The following is a 20404-nucleotide window of genomic DNA, read 5'->3' on the forward strand; positions in this document are numbered from 1 at the left end:
CACAAAACATCGCTAGCTACTAAACTAGCTACTATATATGATGATGTTGAATTTAATGTATAAATGATCATACGGTCTGTTAATAGTTACAGTCTGATTACTGCAGTTACTGTATATAGTCTACTTATTAGGTTATATAATCTGATTATAGTGGATATATAGTCAGTTAGCCTAGGTAATATAAACTGATCATTGTGGCTATGTAGTCTGATAACTGTAATTATTTAGTCTGATCACAGTGGATATATAGCCTGATTATTGAGGTTATCTAGTCTGATCATCATAGTGGTTATTATAGTCTGATTATGGTTGTATGGTCTGACAATTGTGGTTACTCTAATTACTGCAGTTCCAGTACATAATCTATTTACAATATGGTTATGTAGTCTGACTATATAGTCCGATCACAGTGGATATATAGTTTTGATTATTGATTATTAATTAAACTGGTTACTGTATATAGCCTACTTATTATGGTTATATAATCTGATTATTATGGCAATATGTTCTGCTCACATTGGGTTTGTAGTCTGATTACTTTAGTAAGTCTATTTAGTATAATCCAATCATCGTGGCTATGTAGTATAATTGTTGTAGTTAAATAGTTTGATTAATGTGGATATGTAATCTAAATATACAGATCAGACGTCAGATGTTTCTCTGTGTGGCAGCATATACTTTAGTTATATAGTCTTTAGTATAATCCGATCATCGTGGCTATGTAGTATAATTATTGTAGTTATATAGTTTGATTAATGTGGATATGTAATCTAAATATACAGAACAGACGTCAGATGTTTCTCTGTGTGGCAGCATATACTTTAGTTATATAGTCTTTAGTATAATCCGATCATTGTGGCTATGTAGTAAAATTATTGTAGTTATATAGTTTGATTAATGTGGATATGTATGTAATCTAAATATACAGATCAGACGTCAGATGTTTCTCTGTGTGGCAGCATATACTTTAGTTATATAGTCTTTAGTATAATCCGATCATCGAGGCTATGTAGTATAATTATTGTAGTTATAGTTTGATTAATGTGGATATGTATGTAATCTAATTATACAGATCAGACATCAGATGTTCTTCTGTGTGGCAGCATATACTTTAGTTATATAGTCTTTAGCATAATCCGATCATCGAGGCTATGTATTATAATTATTGTAGTTATATAGTTTGATTAATGTGGATATGTAATCTAAATATAGACATCAGACGTCAGATGTTTCTCTGTGTGGCTGCATATACTTTAGTTACATAGTCTTTAGCATAATCCGATCATCGAGGCTATGTAGTAAAATTATTGTAGTTATATAGTTTGATTAATGTGGATATGTATGTAATCTAATTATACAGAACAGACGTCAGATGTTTCTCTGTGTGGCAGCATATACTTTAGCTATATAGTCTTTAGTATAATCCGATCATCGTGGCTATGTAGTAAAATTATTGTAGTTATATAGTTTGATTAATGTGGATATGTAATCTAATATACAGAACAGACGTCAGATGCTCCTCTGTGTGGCAGCATATACTTTAGTTATATAGTCTTTAGCATAATCCGATCATCGTGGCTATGTATTATAATTATTGTAGTTATATAGTTTGATTAATGTGGATATGTAATCTAATATACAGATCAGACGTCAGATGCTCCTCTGTGTGGCAGCATAAGGGATATTAGAAGTTGTATTTATACCAGTAGACACCACAGATGACGGGGATCCCAGAGAGGAGAGTCCATCGCTGGGCATGCGAGTCATGGGAACCCTGGAGTCTGAGCTGGCTGATATGGACATGGAGCTCTGAAGGAGTCTGGACTTCCTCTGAGAAACAGAAACGCATGACAAACTTCAGTATTTCACAGAATGACACCAATGGATCGCAGTTGACCAGTACGGACCAGCCACCCCACGGTTCGACACGCATGTGAGTAGATTAACTGCTGAATTTAATGATCATAGAGTGTAAGTTAATAATTTGGACGTGTTTTGTATTACCAATTTAAACAATTTTAAACGCGGAAGAAGAGACGAAAAAACGATTAAAAAAAACTATTTAAAAAAAAAGTGAAATGTTATTTGGTATTCATCGCTGCCTGTAATTTGTGTACTTGATTACTGACTGTTCACTTATTTTTAATAATTTTTTTTTAACTTTATCAGTTACGCTAGTAGTTTTTGGTGTGGTATTGTGGTATTCAAGTGAGGTTTAAGTTTGTTTTTTTTCCTGATCCGAAAAATCAACCGATCCGTGGCTTAAAAACCGTAAATGATGAGCTTTTCCTATAGCTCAAACAGTAGAGCGTTGGTGCTTGCAACGTCAAGGTCATGGGTTCGATTCCCAGGGAAAGCAACAACTGAAAAGAATGTAAATTTTGTACCTTGTAATACAATGGACAAAAGCATCTGCCAAATGTAAAAATGATCCGAACCGTGACTTTCGTGATCCGCTGCACCACTACCACAACATTAACTCACGTGACAGTCCTTTCGTAAATACGTACACACAGAACTCATTTAATGCTACCTTGCTGCCTGGTTTTGGTCCCCTCTTCTTGTACGGGCGCAGGGGATGCTGGGAGATGGGTGTGGTTTGGGGCGTGGCAGCTCCTGGGTCTTCTGTGTCCTGGGCCGAGGTGGAGGCGGCCAGAGCTTTCAGAAGCGCGATGGTCTCGCTTTTGGGCCGCCGACCCCTGATGCCCTTCCTCACGGGGAGCTGAGGAAGAGGAGTCGGCAGCCGGTACGGAGACGGCATGGTGCGCCGGGGCGGTTTGGGGTTTGAGGACGAGGAAGGTGTAGGACCCGGTTTTGGAGCGGTGACTGCAAAAAAAATAAATAAAAAGTAATAATTTTAATTTTAAAATAAAAGTGTAAAAATGACATTAGACCAAAGTTATTATTATTTACAAAAACTAGGGATTTCCACAATGAATTTCCATAAAGTTTAAAGCAGATTATTTAAAATATTCTACTTATAATGTAATGCAGTTATACAACGAGGGTGTTATTGGGTGTTTTAACATTTAAAATTGATGTTTCATTGAGTATTACGAAACGGGGCTAATGCAACACATTTTATCAAATAAATTGACCGTATGAGGGTAATTAATGACAGAATTTTCATTTTTGGTTGAACTATCCCTTCAAGTACGACCGTTCGTTCAAATAGCACAAAAAACAGGAGCCCTATTTAGTAGCTTATTCGTGGAAAGTGCTGTTAACATTCAGAAGTGATGATCTCATGACCAAACACACACACACTTACATCTGGACACATACAGTCCTCTAACACACGTACAGTAAAGGCCTTAAGCATGGCTGTGTTTACCCTAAATAACTCCAGTATAACTAAATTAGAGGGTGTGCGGGAGGAAAAGGCCCTTAAAGAGTTCGCCAGAGATCTGACACACTCGTACTGAAGCATATGGCAGAGATCACACACAGACGAGCTTGAGTTTCAACATGACACACTGCCCTACACTACAGCACAGCTAAAATACTGAGACATCCATGCAATACTGTTGAAACGATTAAAATATTTAATCGCGATTAATCGCATTAATGTCTTGGTACTCGCGATTAATGGCACATTTTTATCTATTCTAAATGTCTCTTGATTTCTTTTTGTCCCATTATTTTTTTTTCCTTTATTTTAATGCTCTTATCAACATGGAAGAGTGGATCGGCTTGCTTTGTGCAAATGTTTTTTTTATTGAAAACAACATGGGCATATACTGCAGTTCAAATTCACACTTGGAGCAAATAATCTCTCACACAATGTAACACTGTCCATCAATAAAAGGGTAAAAAATACTGACGAGGTCCTGATATTGACGAGGGGGCGGAGAATTCGCATCAGCTGAGTGTGTGTGTGTGTGTGCTTGGCCATAATTAAGCGATATTTCAGACTGGACGTGCTGTGATGATGATAGCTCAGTTCACAACGACAAAACACACAGTTCACTTTGATCTTGTCAATGGAACCATTTGGCAACTTTTTAAAAGTAAACTTTCCATTCAGAATCTTATTGGCATCCATTTCGGCGTCTCGCGCTCATCATCCACTCAAAACGTAACGTTAACCAACTATTTCTACTTTATTTATATATAATATTCTTATTTCTTTTTTAATGTACTGTAAGGATTATTTATTGTATTTATTGTACACACCCAGTTAGGGTTGGGTATCGTTTGAATTTGAACGATTCTGATTCCGATTCCTTGTTTCGATTCCGGTTCCTAACGATTCTCGATTCCGATTCTTCTAAGAGGCAGGGTCAAAAAAGTTTAGCTAACCTTGCTAACCAACGGTCTTTCGGAAGGAAATAATTCTTTCTGAAGGAAATACTCCTTCTGTCACAAATACTCCTTTTGTCACAAATTTTGCATTTTGCCGAGATTTCGTTATTTTTAGAAAAGTGAAGCCACACTTTGGACCGCCGACGTAAGCTACTCATGTTTGACTTGCCAACACTATTATGCCAACACTTCCGGTAGACGCTTCTTCGTTGGTGTTGTTCTGTGAATATGGAAACTAGGAATCGAAATTTTAACTTTTGAACGATTCCGGGAAAAACAAAAAGTTAGTCCCGATTCCAATCGATACTCGATTCTCGATACCCAACCCTACACCCAGTGGAGAGCGCTCCTAATTTCGTTGTATTGTAAAGTACAATGACAATAAAGGCATTCAATTCAATTCAATTTGGCCGGCTCGCAAGCCCAAACAAGTGTGTGGGGCGTGCCTGTTGTTTTGTTTACGGTCTAGCTAGATCCGCTTGCGCTTTGGTCGACGAAGCAACAAAACGTCCTTGTGCGAATGGGTTTCATAATGAATGGGCGTCCTGTTGCAAAAGCATGTGAAAGAAAACTACAAAGTTTTCTAGGCCAAAAAGACCGTTAATCGCGCGATTAAAAAAAAATCGACGCCATTAAAATTGGTTTGCGTTAACGCCATTAATAACGCGTTTAACTGACAGCCCTACATCAAAATTATTCAACCCCCATTGCAAATCAGGTTTATTGGACAGAATTTTTGCTGTTTGCAAAAAAAATTTATTAAAAAAATTAATTACATTTATATAGCGCTTTTCTCGGCACTCAAAGCGCTTTACATAGAAGGGGGAATCACCAATGTGCAGCTCCACCTGGATGATGCGACGGCAGCCATTTTGTGCCACCAGCTTACTGGTGGAGAGGAGACAGTGATGAAGCCAATCAGTGTATATATAGGGATGGTTCGATACCACAATTTTGGCTTCGGTACGATACCAGAACCTAAACCTCGGTATCGATACTAAATCGATACCACAGTCGGAAAAATAAAAAGTCTAAATTTAAACAATTTTATTAAACACTGCCAATTAATTAAATTTCGCCAGCAAACTTGATTTGCAATGGGAATAACTCTTTTCTTTAAACACTCTTACCACTTTCCTCTCCGCCTGTCCCGTTTCTCTGCTAAATCTCCATCTTTTCTCAGTGTGTTTCTAAGTGTGTGATTTGTTTATTTTCACAGAAACTCTCAGTTTCCCTCCTGACCCGCACGGATCGCTCGCTAATTATCTCATTTACACATAATTACTTGGATGGGCTACAACAAAATAAACAGAGCAGGTCATTCCACATTATCCAGATCCAAAATAAATCCTTTAAACAAATGTCTGTAATTTGCATCACAACATGCAGCGCAGAATTATAAACACTGCAACAGGAGATCCGGCACTGAGTTTTGTATAATTTGGGAAAATTTTCTGCAAAGCGCAAACTCAGAATTAATTCCAGCTGCGGCCGAACATGAACATTAATGGAAACACGTATATCATCAACTATAACTCATACTGACTCCGTTCAAAACACGAGATCTGGCTTAAATCCCAGCTAATTCATGACTTCAGTATGGGCTTTATCAGTCATTACTTTTGCGATCCATTCTCGTGAGTATGAGAATATTAAACTTCAGTAGCAAAAGTGACGTTACAGTTGGCAAGCTCAAATCATGTACTATATATATACTATACATACAAGTTTGTCAAATGCAGTCAGTCTCGCAAAACTATCCTAAATACTTTACTATAAAGCAACCGCAATTATCATAATTAATCCCTCCTAGTTAGTCCTAATTAAATCATTAGAAGTCAGTGTGAGAGCAGGTAGCATAGAGTGAACTGTGTGGGTTGTCATGACAACGAGAATGATTGACAGTTAGGCTGACCAATGTTGTTATTGTTAACTAAATATGTATATTAAAAATGGTTCTTGTTAGCTGAAATAATATATGTTTGTTCTTTGTTTTTTTTAAATTAAATTTAAATTAATGAAATCATATTTTTGTTTCAATCCCAAATGCCAGAGGAGGTTTGAGTTTAGGACAGATGGGAATAGTTGTTAGAGTAGAACTGAATTATGATGTTTTAAAGGCTGAAATTGCAGAAAGACACTTTAAAATAAAACCAGACATGAGAGGAATTCACAGAAACAAATACACACACAATACCACCACAGCTGTGATTCAGACTGAAAGAAAAGTGCTCTGATGTCAGAAGATCTTCAACTGTTACACAGCAGGGGTCATGTGATCTCATGAGCAGTATGAGAGGACTGTTGCGCCCCCTGGTGTTCACACACACCGTTTACAGGTCATCATGAGATCTTTTTGTCTTTATTTTATAGTGTGCAGTGTTCCTAAAGTCCTGAAACGCCTCGATTGTAGTCTTTAACGAACACGTCACAATATTCCTAATTTAAATAATTCATACGCAGAATAAAGGAGGTCGCACACCGGACGAGAAGCGCAACATCGCGTCTAGGACGACTCGAGGTATCTCACACCGACCGAATGCGCGCTTTCTCAGTTTATGTCCAGCAATATTATGTTTAAGACATTATAGATAATGTCTGTACTATGTTATGATTGTACTTTACAATTAAATGCAATCGTTGCTGAGTCTGCAGTCTGAACACTTTACCTCAGGATGTACGTTACCTGAGACTCTCACCTGAAAATCCAATCATTTTTATCCACGCAGCTGATTTCTGTAAATTAATGTAACACTAATTGTATCTCGCTACTCTGACTTTACATCACGCTACTCTGACTTTACATCTCGCTACTCTGACTTTATATCTCGCTACTCTGACTTTACATCACACTACTCTGACTTTACATCACGCTACTCTGACTTTACATCTCGCTACTCTGACTTTACATCACACTACTCTGACTTTACATCTCGCTACTCTGACTTTACATCTCGCTACTCTGACTTTACATCACACTACTCTGACTTTACATCACGCTACTCTGACTTTAGATCACGCTACTCTGACTTTACATCACGCTACTCTGACTTTAGATCACGCTACTCTGACTTTACATCACGCTACTCTGACTTTAGATCACGCTACTCTGACTTTACATCACGCTACTCTGACTTTATATCACGCTACTCTGACTTTACATCACGCTACTCTGACTTTACATCACGCTACTCTGACTTTATATCACGCTACTCTGACTTTACATCACGCTACTCTGACTTTACATCACGCTACTCTGACTTTAGATCACGCTACTCTGACTTTAGATCACGCTACTCTGACTTTACATCATGCTACTCTGACTTTAGATCACGCTACTCTGACTTTACATCACACTACTCTGACTTTACATCACGCTACTCTGACTTTATATCACGCTACTCTGACTTTATATCTCGCTACTCTGACTTTACATCACGCTACTCTGACTTTAGATCACGCTACTCTGACTTTATATCTCGCTACTCTGACTTTACATCTCGCTACTCTGACTTTAGATCACGCTACTCTGACTTTAGATCACGCTACTCTGACTTTATATCTCGCTACTCTGACTTTACATCACGCTACTCTGACTTTATATCTCGCTACTCTGACTTTACATCACGCTACTCTGACTTAGGTCACGCCACTCTGACTTTATATCTCGCTACTCTGACTTTATTCTGACTTTAGATCTCGCTACTCTGACTTTACATCTCGCTACTCTGACTTTACATCTCGCTACTCTGACTTTACATCTCGCTACTCTGACTTTACATCTCGCTACTCTGACTTTAGATCTCGCTACTCTGACTTTAGATCTCGCTATTCTAACTTTATAAAACACAATTTTGACTTTATCACTCAATTCTGACTTTATAACACACAATTGAAATTCAATCAATTCAGTTTGCGATTTCATGTGATCACTTGTCCACACTGCACACTACAACCACACAGCTCCATCTTCAACAAGAGTTACGTTCAGACTTTGTTTGGACTATAGGCCTAATACTTTTGTGCAATGTGTTTTTACCTATGTTGTAAAGTTCATGTGTGATATGTAACCTCAAAAACGAGTCATTAGTCTGATTAATGAGGTCATCATCGGTCACTCACTGCTGTTGCCGGGCGGCTGTAGCCCGTGTTTAGTGGCGGAGCACCAGCCCACGGGGAAGATGTCCCTGGAGTCGTATCGGCACCAGTAATCGAACGCCCCCCTCCAGCCGTCGAACATCACGAAGATCTCCTCGCCCTTCACCTCGCCGATGGTGGCGGGACAGATCAGGTACGGGTTCTTCTTGTCCACCGCCTCCAGTTTCATCCCGGGCTTGAAGCCGTTCTGGGGCGGCCGCAGGGGCTCCTGATGGAATTACAGAAGACCGGTGTCATCAAAACCTTTTAATGTGATTGCATGATGTAACACCAACATCCCTGTGAAAGAGGTCCGGCACCTTTTTAAACGCTGTGGCAGGGGCCATTTCGGCTCCGTTAAGGGTCCTCAGGAGAAACATGGGCCATGACGAGGCGTTCATCCTGAAGCCTGAGGAAATAAGAGAAACGGAATTATTATCGCATTCATGTAATTAAAATAACCACGCCTAAAACTAAAAATATGAAAAAACCTTAACGTTAATTCAAATACAATAAGCATTAACAGAATTAAAATAGAATATTAAAAACACTTTTGCTTCAGTTAGCTAATTTGTGGTTGAAGTAATACAATTAAATATACTATAAATTTAAAAAAACTTTTTATTTGAGTTAGCTGTGAAGGCAAAATTTCTCATTTTTATTCATAACTAAAGTTGTACTTTATATCTCGTTAGGGACAGGTGAGGTGTACGGGAAGGTCAACAGTGTAATTATTTAAATTAATTAAGCTGTAATTAAAGAGCGTCCCTTTATATCTTATAACATTGCAGTGTGAGAACAACAACGGTTGTGTTTTTTATTAAACTTATATGCACGTCAAATTGGCATTCGTGATGTGTGAATTATGTCAGTAGATCAGTGATGATGTGTGAGCTTGTATCTACACAGTGATTAAATTACTACTACACAATTTTCTAAAAAATATTCGAAATTAATTGAAATAAAAGCGTTAACAGAAATTAAGCGAAAATTTTAAACAAATTTTTAAAAAAATTTATATATTTTTTATATTTGCCTTTTTATATTTGTTTTCAATATAAAATTTTTATTTTATATTTTATATAAATTTTACTAAATAAATAAATTATACTAAATTTATTTAGTATTTTGTTACTAAAGTAATAAAATTACTAAAGAAATAAAATAAAGTTATAAAAACTACATAGACATAATAAAAAAAAAACGAATAACTAAAACTTTAACTCAAACGTAAAATATAGCACAAACAAGTTTAAAATATGAATAAATACTAAGATAGTATAGTAATGATACTCAAACAACACTGTAAAGTTATTAAGCTTTGGTAATGACATGAGACGGACTGTCCCTCCAAAAACACGTGGTCAAATCAGCAGTTATATTTGCCCATTTGTTGATCTCATGTTAAATATTAACTCTACTGTGATCCGGGAAGTGACATCAGCCGTACCCAGTGGCGGTTGCAGCATGTCTCCGTTCTTCTCGCAGGTTCCGATTGGCTGGATGTCGGCGGAGTCGACCAATCGCCAGAAGTCGTTGGTGTTGTCGCTGCCGTCCAGACGTAGGCGGAGCCTCACGCCCATCAGGCCCATCACCGTGGCGATGCAGGTGGAGGTGGAGTTACGAGGGTCCCGGGCCTCCAGCTTCATCCCCGCCTTGAAGTCGTTTGAGGGAGGAAACGGAGACTGGGAACACAATCTCAACGTTAACATCCGAAAGAGAGGTTTGGATTTTAATTAACCTGACATTTATGAAGTCATTGACCCCCCCCCCAAAAAAAAAAAAAAAAAAAAAAAAATCGCATTTTTGAAACACAATATATTTAAAAATTCTTTTAAAAAAGGTGTGCATATGTGTTTTTTAGTTGAGCATCATGTTGGAAACATCTAAAAAAACAGTGTCTGGATAATCAACACACTCAACATTAATATCAGACGAAAATTAATGTGATTTCTATGTACAGAACGAACAGAAACGTGTCTTTAAAAGGGCCAGTGATGTCACTCTGACCTGTCTGAAGCAGCTGGAGGGGGCGGGAACTGATGACGTCTCCTTTAAATACTCCTCCCACGAGAAGGACTCGGTCACTGCAGCAGAGAAACACACACCATCATCATCACCTAATAGAGAGCCTAAGCCCCTCCCCTTCCAGTCGACCACCATGAGACCTTATTCCAGAAAATTATTACATGGTAGTCAATGGTGAGAGACAACTAATTTTTTGATCTGGTTTAACTATACTGATGTTAACTTTACTGAAGCTAACTTTACTGATGCTAACTTTACTGATGTTAACTTTACTGAAGCTAACTTTACTGATGCTAACTTTACTGATGTTAACTTTACTGAAGCTAACTTTACTGATGCTAACTTTACTGATGTTAACTTTACTGAAGCTAACTTTACTGATGCTAACTTTACTGAAGCTAACTTTACTGATGCTAACTTTACTGAAGCTAACTTTACTGATGTTAACTTTACTGAAGCTAACTTTACTGATGCTAACTTTACTGATGCTAACTTTACTGATGTTAACTTTACTGAAGCTAACTTTACTGATGCTAACTTTACTGATGTTAACTTTACTGAAGCTAACTTTACTGATGCTAACTTTACTGATGTTAACTTTACTGAAGCTAACTTTACTGATGCTAACTTTACTGATGTTAACTTTACTGAAGCTAACTTTACTGATGCTAACTTTACTGAAGCTAACTTTACTGATGCTAACTTTACTGAAGCTAACTTTACTGATGTTAACTTTACTGAAGCTAACTTTACTGATGCTAACTTTACTGATGCTAACTTTACTGATGCTAACTTTACTGATGTTAACTTTACTGAAGCTAACTTTACTGATGCTAACTTTACTGATGTTAACTTTACTGAATCTAACTTTACTGATGTTAACTTTACTGAAGCCAACTTTACTGATGTTAACTTTACTGAAGCTAACTTTACTGATGCTAACTTTACTGATGTTAACTTTACTGAAGCTAACTTTACTGATGCTAACTTTACTGATGTTAACTTTACTGAAGCTAACTTTACTGATGCTAACTTTACTGATGCTAACTTTACTGATGTTAACTTTACTGAATCTAACTTTACTGATGTTAACTTTACTGAAGCTAACTTTACTGAAGCCAACTTTGATGATGTTAACTTTACTGAAGCTAACTTTACTGATGTTAACTTTACTGATGTTAACTTTACTGAAGCTAACTTTACTGATGCTAACTTTATTGAAGCTAACTTTACTGAAGCTAACTTTACTGATGCTAACTTTACTGAAGCTAACTTTACTGGTGTTAACTTTACTGAAGCTAACTTTACTGATGCTAACTTTACTGATGCTAACTTTACTGATGTTAACTTTACTGAAGCTAACTTTACTGATGCTAACTTTACTGATGCTAACTTTACTGATGTTAACTTTACTGAAGCTAACTTTACTGATGCTAACTTTACTGAAGCTAACTTTACTGATGCTAACTCTACTGATGTTAACTCTACTGATGCTAACTTTACTGATGTTAACTTTACTGAAGCTAACTTTACTGATGCTAACTTTACTGATGTTAACTTTACTGAAGCTAACTTTACTGAAGCTAACTTTACTGATGTTAACTTTACTGATGTTAACTTTACTGAAGCTAACTTTACTGATGTTAACTTTACTGATGCTAACTTGACTGATGCTAACTTTACTGATGTTAACTTTACTGAAGCTAACTTTACTGATGTTAACTTTACTGAATCTAACTTTACTGATGCTAACTTTACTGAAGCTAATTTTACTGATGCTAACTTTCCTTTCTGAAGCTAACTTTACTGATGTTAACTTTGCTGAAGCTAACTTTACTGAAGCTAACTTTACTGAAGCTAACTTTACTGAAGCTAACTTTACTGATGCTCACTTTACTGAAGCTAACTTTACTGAAGCTAACTTTACTGAAGCCAACTTTACTGAAGCTAACTTTACTGAAGCTAACTTTACTGATGCTCACTTTACTGAAGCTAACTTTACTGATGTTAACTTTACTGATGCTAACTTTACTGAAGCCAACTTTACTGAAGCTAACTTTACTGAAGCTAACTTTACTGATGCTCACTTTACTGAAGCTAACTTTACTGATGTTAACTTTACTGAAGCTAACTTTACTTTACTGAAGCTAACTTTATTTTACTGAAGCTAACTTTACTGAAGCTAACGTCTGCCGTTGTTTTTATAGTCTTACGTTATATTTGTGTGTTTTGTACCAGACTCTGCGCACATGAGCAGCGGATCTCGTTCGTTGTTTCGCTTCCCGGGAGATGTAGTTCATTGAGCGATTTTCACATAAAACTAAATGTTACTCTTCTGTTTTAAGACAAACTGCGACTTTCTTGACTTTCAGAATTATCTTTTAAATTGACAAACATCATATGTGTAATTCAGGGCACAGTTCAGACGGAATAAAAAGATAAGTTGTCTCTCGCCATTGACCACCATACATATTTTTTTATCCGAAATAAGGTCCCATGAGCTGGAAGCGGAGGGGTGGGACTTATACTCTCTATAGAGAGTGCATTTAGGCCACACCCACACACCGTCTCCATTGACTTTGCATTGCGTGAAGCTTCCTCCTCATCATTTATCACTTTCAACAAAAAACTAAACAAAGTCTAAAAGCTGTGTGTGTGACAGTGTGTGCAGCAAACAAGCTAAACAACCCAGAACTACGTTTTTATAAGCCGTCAACCCCAAAAGACAAGCGTTTCAGGGCATAAAAGTGGACACAAGCTGGAACGAATGGGTAAATTGTGTGTGTGCGGTTACCTTTGACTGGTCCAGGACCTGTGAGAGACATGCTCCTGCCCGCTTTATCCTTCTTACTGTCTTTATGATCTGCAGAGGAACGACACCAATCTCATGTAGAACATTTCTGATTATAATCTTCTTGAAAATTAAGTATTGTCTCATTTGTTAAGTAAGCGATAAGGTAAGTAACCAGGGAAACCAAGTTATTGTTTGTAAAAACTTTAGATTTTCAATTGTAAAACTAATTAAAATATAAATTAATGTTTTAAAAATGTGTTTGGAAAGTGACCATGTTATAAGTGGGTTATGCCCTTAGATTTGTCCATTTATTTAGGTATTAATGGACACCTCGTCAGGCATTAACCCTTACTTATACATGGCTGTTGAATGCTTGGATCTGATTGGCTGACGAACATTTTAAGGTGTGCATTGCAATTATTCTTAGGGATACGCACGGCTAAAGTAGTTCCAGGTCTTGACCGCATTACAGCTCCATATCCCTTCGCCACATGATTGCAGTTATTTCAAAGGTCCTCACAGCCGACAACAGCGAAATAACCACAGCGACACTAACCAAGCAAATAAATATGTGTGTGTTTTACCTTTCAGTAGCGTCCGGCCCATGTTGACCATTAACTCTGGTGAGGTTCCCGAAGAGATCCGAGCGCTCGACCTGAGAGACACACACAAACACACGCAGGTTCGTCAAATGGACATTTTTGTGCTACTTGTGGCGTGAAGTTAAGAATAGTTCAAAATCATGAGATGCATTTCAAACAGTAGCCTAGTTGAATTCACAAATAATGCACAGAGTTTAAAGATTGAATTTCTCCAATATTAGGATTTTTTTAATTTATATTGCAATTTATAAATGGGTCATGATGAAGCATTTTAAAAAAAATCATTAATACTGCCAAATTAACACACATTTGATAAATATTTGGTCACCAAGGCTGCATTTATTCAATCAAAAACACAGTAAAATTGTGAAATATTATTCTAATGTAAATAAGCTGTTTTCCATGTGATTATATAGTAAAGTGTAATTTATTCCTGTGATTTTCAGCATCATTACTCCAGTCTTCAGTGTCACACTATCCTTCACAAATCACTCTAATATGAGGATCTGATGCTCAAGAAACATTTATGATTATTATCAATGTTGAAATATGCCTTCACATTTAGGTAGAAACCATTATAAACAGCCATTCAAACATTTGGTAAGATTAAAAAATATGTAAAAAAATCAATACTTTTATTGAGCAAGGTCGCATTAAACTGATCAAAAGTGACAATAAAGATTACAAAATAATATATATTTCAAATAAACGCTGCTCTGTTTCCATATTAGACTGATTCCTGAAGGATCCTTTAACACTGAAGACTGACACTTTGACATTTTGATGGTTTAATCGAACTTTTAGGTTCATTAAAAACAAAAATTCACTTCAGACGTCACTTTTGGCCACAACTGTAGCTTTAGTAGCTTCAGTAAAAATGCATAATTAGCGAAACTTGGCCATTTTTTATGTTCCTCTTTTTAACAGGTAAAAGATTAAGATCTTGCAGATTCTCAGTTTCATGTGTGTGAGTGTCACGCTACTCTGGAATAAGACATGAAACACACACACACACACACTCTGCTGAATGCCGTCTTGTTCAAGAGCGAAACTTCCCACTGCACACAAACACACTCTTCCTGTCTAAAGCAAAGAAATGAATCTCCCGAATTGAGCAAAGACCAGCGGCTCGTTCCTGACATGAACATGATGACAATCGAGTGTCTTATTAGATTAGAAATTGAATCCACATGCCGGCAGACAATTATAGACAGAACAAATGAGTTCCTTATTTATGTCAAGCAATTAAGAGTTCATTCCGCTTTGGTCTCATGTGAGCTTCTCGTTCTGTCGTTCATTTGCTCTTTCTGCCGTCATAACCGCTCTCGTTCACTGAGACTCTTCACTGATGCCGTGAGGCGTTTCACTCCTGAGTCTCGGCCCACAGAATAATCACTGTGTTCAGTCGCAGTCAGTCCTAAACTAAAACTAAAACCATTAAAAAAAAAAAACTCAAATCAACAAAAAAAAAAAAAAAAACTAACTGAAATAAAATCAAACATTTATAAAAAAAAAAAATTAAACTTATTTTATTACAGGTAGCTGCAAGGCAGCATTTCTAATTTTCGTTTAGTTGAAGTACTAAAATAAATAAAATTAAAGTGAAAAAATTGACTATAAATTTTACTTATTCACATGAAAACTACATATAAAAATTGCTGTATGAAATATAAAAATGTATAATAGTATCATATTAAAATTACCTTTTCATTACTTCAAATAAATAATATATATAAAAAGTAAAATAACTAAAACTAAACAAAAACTATATAGACAGATATTAAAAAACGAATAAGTGACAAACACAAGATGACTAAAAATGTTACTTAAATTCACATTAAAACTAAATATAAAAAAATGCAATTAAATAAAAAATATTCATAAAAAATATAATAATAATAATAGTATATTAATAATACTAAAATAACCTTTAAAGTTTAAAATAACCTTTAATAAAGACAAATAAAAGAGACAAAAACAACAAGATGACTAAACATTTTACTTAAATTCACATGAAAACAGTATTAACAAAAATATAATAACACTATAAATTACATTTTCATTACTTCAAATAAAACACTGAAATAAAATAGAAAAACTTAAACTTTTTTTTATTTCAGGCCACATTTCTCATTTTCATTTAGTTTAACTTGAAGTACTAAATTATCTACAACTCAAATAAACTTAAAAATATATAGACATGAAAAAAAGACTAATAATGACAAAAACAGAACAAAATTACTAAAACTTTAAAAAAGCAAAATAAAACAAAATAATTCAAAATACAAAAACTATAATAGTTTATCAATGATCTCAAAATAGCCAATCTCCAATGTTGTTTTCATTGGGGAAAAAGACATTTACAAGCTACTTTAAAAACTACATGAAGTAAATGAAGTACAAAAAAACCACTGTGTGTAAAATCTCGGAATGTTTTTTACTTTGTTTTCATCTTAGCACACACACACACACACACACACTCAATACTAAATGGCTTATTTGTCTAATGCAGGTGTCAGTTGTCTTGTGGGCGGGGCTTATTGTGTTGTGGGTGGGGCTTATCCCTTGATGCTGGTGTCCGTTGTGTGGTGGGCGGGGCTTTTTGGCTTAAATAACATCTGCATCAAGCAGGTGTTATTTATGTTGTGGGCGGGGCTTATTGGCTAAAACAGGTGTAATTGGGTGTGGTGGGTGGGGTTTGTCTGAATTTCTCTAGCTTATCATAATTCAGAAAAAACAAACACGCTCTCAGCACTCCTTTCATTTCAATGTTTGATTTCATGCAGTTTGCATCATACAACATGTGTTCCTGCCTCAGTAAGAAACAGTAGCTCTCTCTCTCTCTCTGTTCTCCATCAGAAGCTCTCTCCATCTTTGAAAATGAGACTAAATGAGTGTTATATTCAACACAAACAAACAACCTCCACCTGGACAGAATATTCATTAGAGCTACCACAGACAAAATAAGAGAAATTTACATCACAAACAAACATCTGCAGAAGACCATTATCTCATAAATAACATAAACATTTTACAGTGATGTTACTAAATTAAACTTTTAATCTACGAACCAATCTATTAACCACAAAAAAACTCACAGCTACAGGTTATTTTTACTGTAATATAAACACGGTAACTCCGCATTTGCCGTCAAGGTCATGACAAAATAACAAGATGCAGATTCTGAAAGTTTCTTACACTGTTTGAAAGAAATCCAATTTTCATGTATTATTAACTTATTGTTTTGTTTTAGTTGATATATTTACCAAAACACAGTTATACAACAGTGAAACCATAATAAATGATTATGTGATCTCTTTTGGTAAATTTTTGGCACAAAAACATAATTATGCTACATTTTGAAGAACTAATAATAGAGAAGAACTTTCACCAGGATAAATAATTTTATCATTTGCAAAAATATATGTCAAAAGTAATAAAATTATATTTATTATAATTACAAACAAGTTAATAAATAAAAGGATAACATATAACATTTTATTATTGCATATAGTGCTATAGCTACTAAGTATATTTTATTGTATCTAGTAACAAATAATAATAAATATCAGCCGATATATCCTTATCGACCCGATAAGAAAATTAGGCTGATATATTAAAGCTGATGAATAATAGATTATTTCCTTCGGCTGAGAAAATTCTGATGACTATCATTGGCCAATATGTTGGTTATTAGCTTTCAAATATAAAGAAATATCGGTTATCGAATCGGCTAAAATTCTCCTATTGGAGCATCCCTGCTATGTATAGTAATTAATCATTAATAAATACACTCATTGTCAAATACTTTTTCACATGAACATCTATCATATAGATAACAGTTATTAAGAATGAAAACATTTAGTATCAGAACCACATAAATTTAAAACAATGAACAGAATTAATGTATATTTTCAAATAATACTAAGATAACCTGATTTATAACCGAGTATTACATGATTATACCATGTTCGTTTTTCAAGATATTTATATGATGAGTTATATGATATGGTATTATTTAACGTATTTATATACTTCAAATAATAATACCATAGTAAAAGCATGGTAATTCTGTGGATCTTTTTAGTACATCATGTCAGCGTAAACTTTGCAAATGTTATCTGTTGTTTGAACTGTAAAAGTATGGAGATATATCCATTACTGACACGAAAATGGGATAAATAATGTAGGCCTATCTGAGATTGAATGATCGCTATCTGAGAGTGTTTACATGCGCCTGAGATTGACATCTGAAATAAAGGAAACGTCATCAGCGATGACGACACACCACTGATCATACACATCATCAACATCATAATGATCAATAGCGACGAAACACAAAACAAACATATGGTATTTTATCAGTCCCGTTCGGATCCACAAATACTTGTGATATAACAACATGAATAATCGCCACCAGCACAGAAAGAGTTGAACATCAGGCAAAACAAACGCCTAAATCATCACATATAGACTTTAAAAAGGCTCATATTTCTCATTTAACATAACGACCAAGCGCATAACGTATGGAAGAAAATAAAATAAGAGTAAAAATGTCGACCAACCTTCGCAAATTTGTCGAATTGTAGTCCGAATTCAGCACTTTTCACAGCTCTCTGTCGCCATGTTTGAGGTCCGAACTGCGCATGCGCAGAAGCAGACCAGCGATGCGCGCTCGCTTTCTCATACGCACACGATTATTCTGCTGGACATCATGAAAGCCTTTCTTTGAGTTTTTGCTATTAATCTAATGTTAAACCTCGTTTAAATTACGCTTATTATAATTATTTAATAATATCATTATTTCTTTAGGCTACTTAGCCAATCATTAGCCTACAGTTAGCCTTTCTGGCGTGTTTAATCAAATGTTCTTTGTTTTAATGAAGAATATTTTTCAAACAAAAACAGTTAAATATGTAATTTTGCTGATCAAATGAGAGTTTTAAGGGATACAATTATTGACTTAAATGTATTTATTTAGAATTAATCGCATTAGGCTATACTTGTATTGCTACGTTTATATAGCCTATTGATCTTTTTTTTTTTGTGAAATGTAGAATTCTACATATTTCCTCCTACAACTATGCATATAGAATGGTGCATAAAACAAATTGTGTATGTAATAAGTAAGAGTCGTGCTTTGGAGACGCTCATGCTTTCAAAGCTAGCTTGCTCTCTGAAATGACTCTACATTTATTAAGTAAGTCTGCTCAAAACTCTATGTAAAGACGTAAATGGCGCACTTCTGACCCACTTCAGACCCTATATCAAAGTATACACTTGCAAATGCTGTGTAAATGTAACAGTCTGTGTAAAACACCGGAATACCACTTCAACTCATCTAGGCTAATCCATTCTGAACGCTTCCAGTCTTTGTTTATTTTCCAAAACCAGAAGCTAAAACAGACTGGATTTAAAATAGCATCATAGTCAAAGGCCAGAAATCAAAGTAGATTAAAACTCTTAAAATCCAACATTTACTAAAAATAATTACTATAGACTATAGGCTATTTTCATTCCAGTATCGGTGTACACATCTGTCAATGACAGAAAATGCTTTTTTTTTTTTTTTTTTTTTTAAATAAAATGTGTCAAATTATTTTATCAATCTTTCCTTCATTCATCGCTTGTCATCTTTGAAAATAATCATGTCCTTCATATTTCCACTAGGTGGTGTGAGTGATCTGATCTGAAGACGCAAATACATGAACAGGTGAAAATTATGCCATTCAATCATATAAACCAGTGTTTTCAATGTATAGTGTATATATATATATATATATATATATGAAGAGTTCAGATGCAAAAGCCTCTAAATGCCATTTGAAATTTTCTTCTTTAATGATGATTTTTATCAAACTTGTATATTTAAGTTCAGTAATTTCACTTAAATTGCAATGATAATTACCTATTAATTGTTATTTAAGTGAAATTACTGAACTTAAATATACAAGTTTGATAAAAATCATCATTAAAGAAGAAAATTTCAAATGGCATTTAGAGGCTTTTGCATCTGAACTCTTCATATATATAAGGATCATGTGACACTAAAGACTGGAGTAATGATGCTGAATGTTGAGATTTGATCACAGGAATAAATTATACTTAAATATAATCACATAGAACAAGGTTGTTTTAAATTGTGATAATATTTCACAATTTTACTGTTTGTACCGTAATTGAGAAACAGGTTTATATGTAGCCTAGGATCCTACTGTATTTACATATATTAATTTACAAATCGAAATTCACTGAAATGTGAAAACCCCTAAATTAAACTTCTAAATTATTATATTATATTGCATTACATGAAATCATGTCACATTATTATATTATATTATGTTACGTTATATTGCTTTACATTACTTACATTAAATTAAATTATATCACATTATATTATATTACAGTGGTTCTGTTCTATGATGCCAGTGTTTCCCACGCCCACACGAGCTACTGGTCTCCTGATTGGTGAATATCCCCCAAAGGGGCGTGTCCGTGAGCAGCGTCAATCATCGGAATCGTCTCCACTGACGCCAGT

The 20404-nt window shown here is 35.2% G+C and overlaps 1 protein-coding gene across 2 annotated transcripts in view; it reads right to left on the bottom strand.

Annotated features, from left to right (window-relative positions):
* Positions 1-18514, bottom strand: part of LOC120471192 (sex comb on midleg-like protein 2) — a 27006-nt gene extending 8492 nt beyond the window's left edge. For both annotated transcript variants that reach the window (XM_039660956.2, XM_039660955.2), the window contains exons 1-9: positions 18432-18514; positions 13849-13919; positions 13265-13333; positions 10453-10529; positions 9893-10127; positions 8763-8851; positions 8428-8671; positions 2534-2826; positions 1704-1830 (exon numbers count right to left, since the gene is read on the bottom strand). In XM_039660956.2, the coding sequence (XP_039516890.2) occupies positions 1704-1830; positions 2534-2826; positions 8428-8671; positions 8763-8851; positions 9893-10127; positions 10453-10529; positions 13265-13333; positions 13849-13879 (1165 nt within the window). In that variant the 5' untranslated portion in view covers positions 13880-13919; positions 18432-18514. The remainder of the gene's footprint in view (positions 1-1703; positions 1831-2533; positions 2827-8427; positions 8672-8762; positions 8852-9892; positions 10128-10452; positions 10530-13264; positions 13334-13848; positions 13920-18431) is intronic.
* Positions 18515-20404: the final 1890 nt, after the last annotated feature.

Source organism: Pimephales promelas, chromosome 20, assembly GCF_988280905.1.
Source record: "Pimephales promelas chromosome 20, fPimPro1.hap1.1, whole genome shotgun sequence".
Lineage (NCBI taxonomy): Eukaryota > Metazoa > Chordata > Actinopteri > Cypriniformes > Leuciscidae > Pimephales > Pimephales promelas.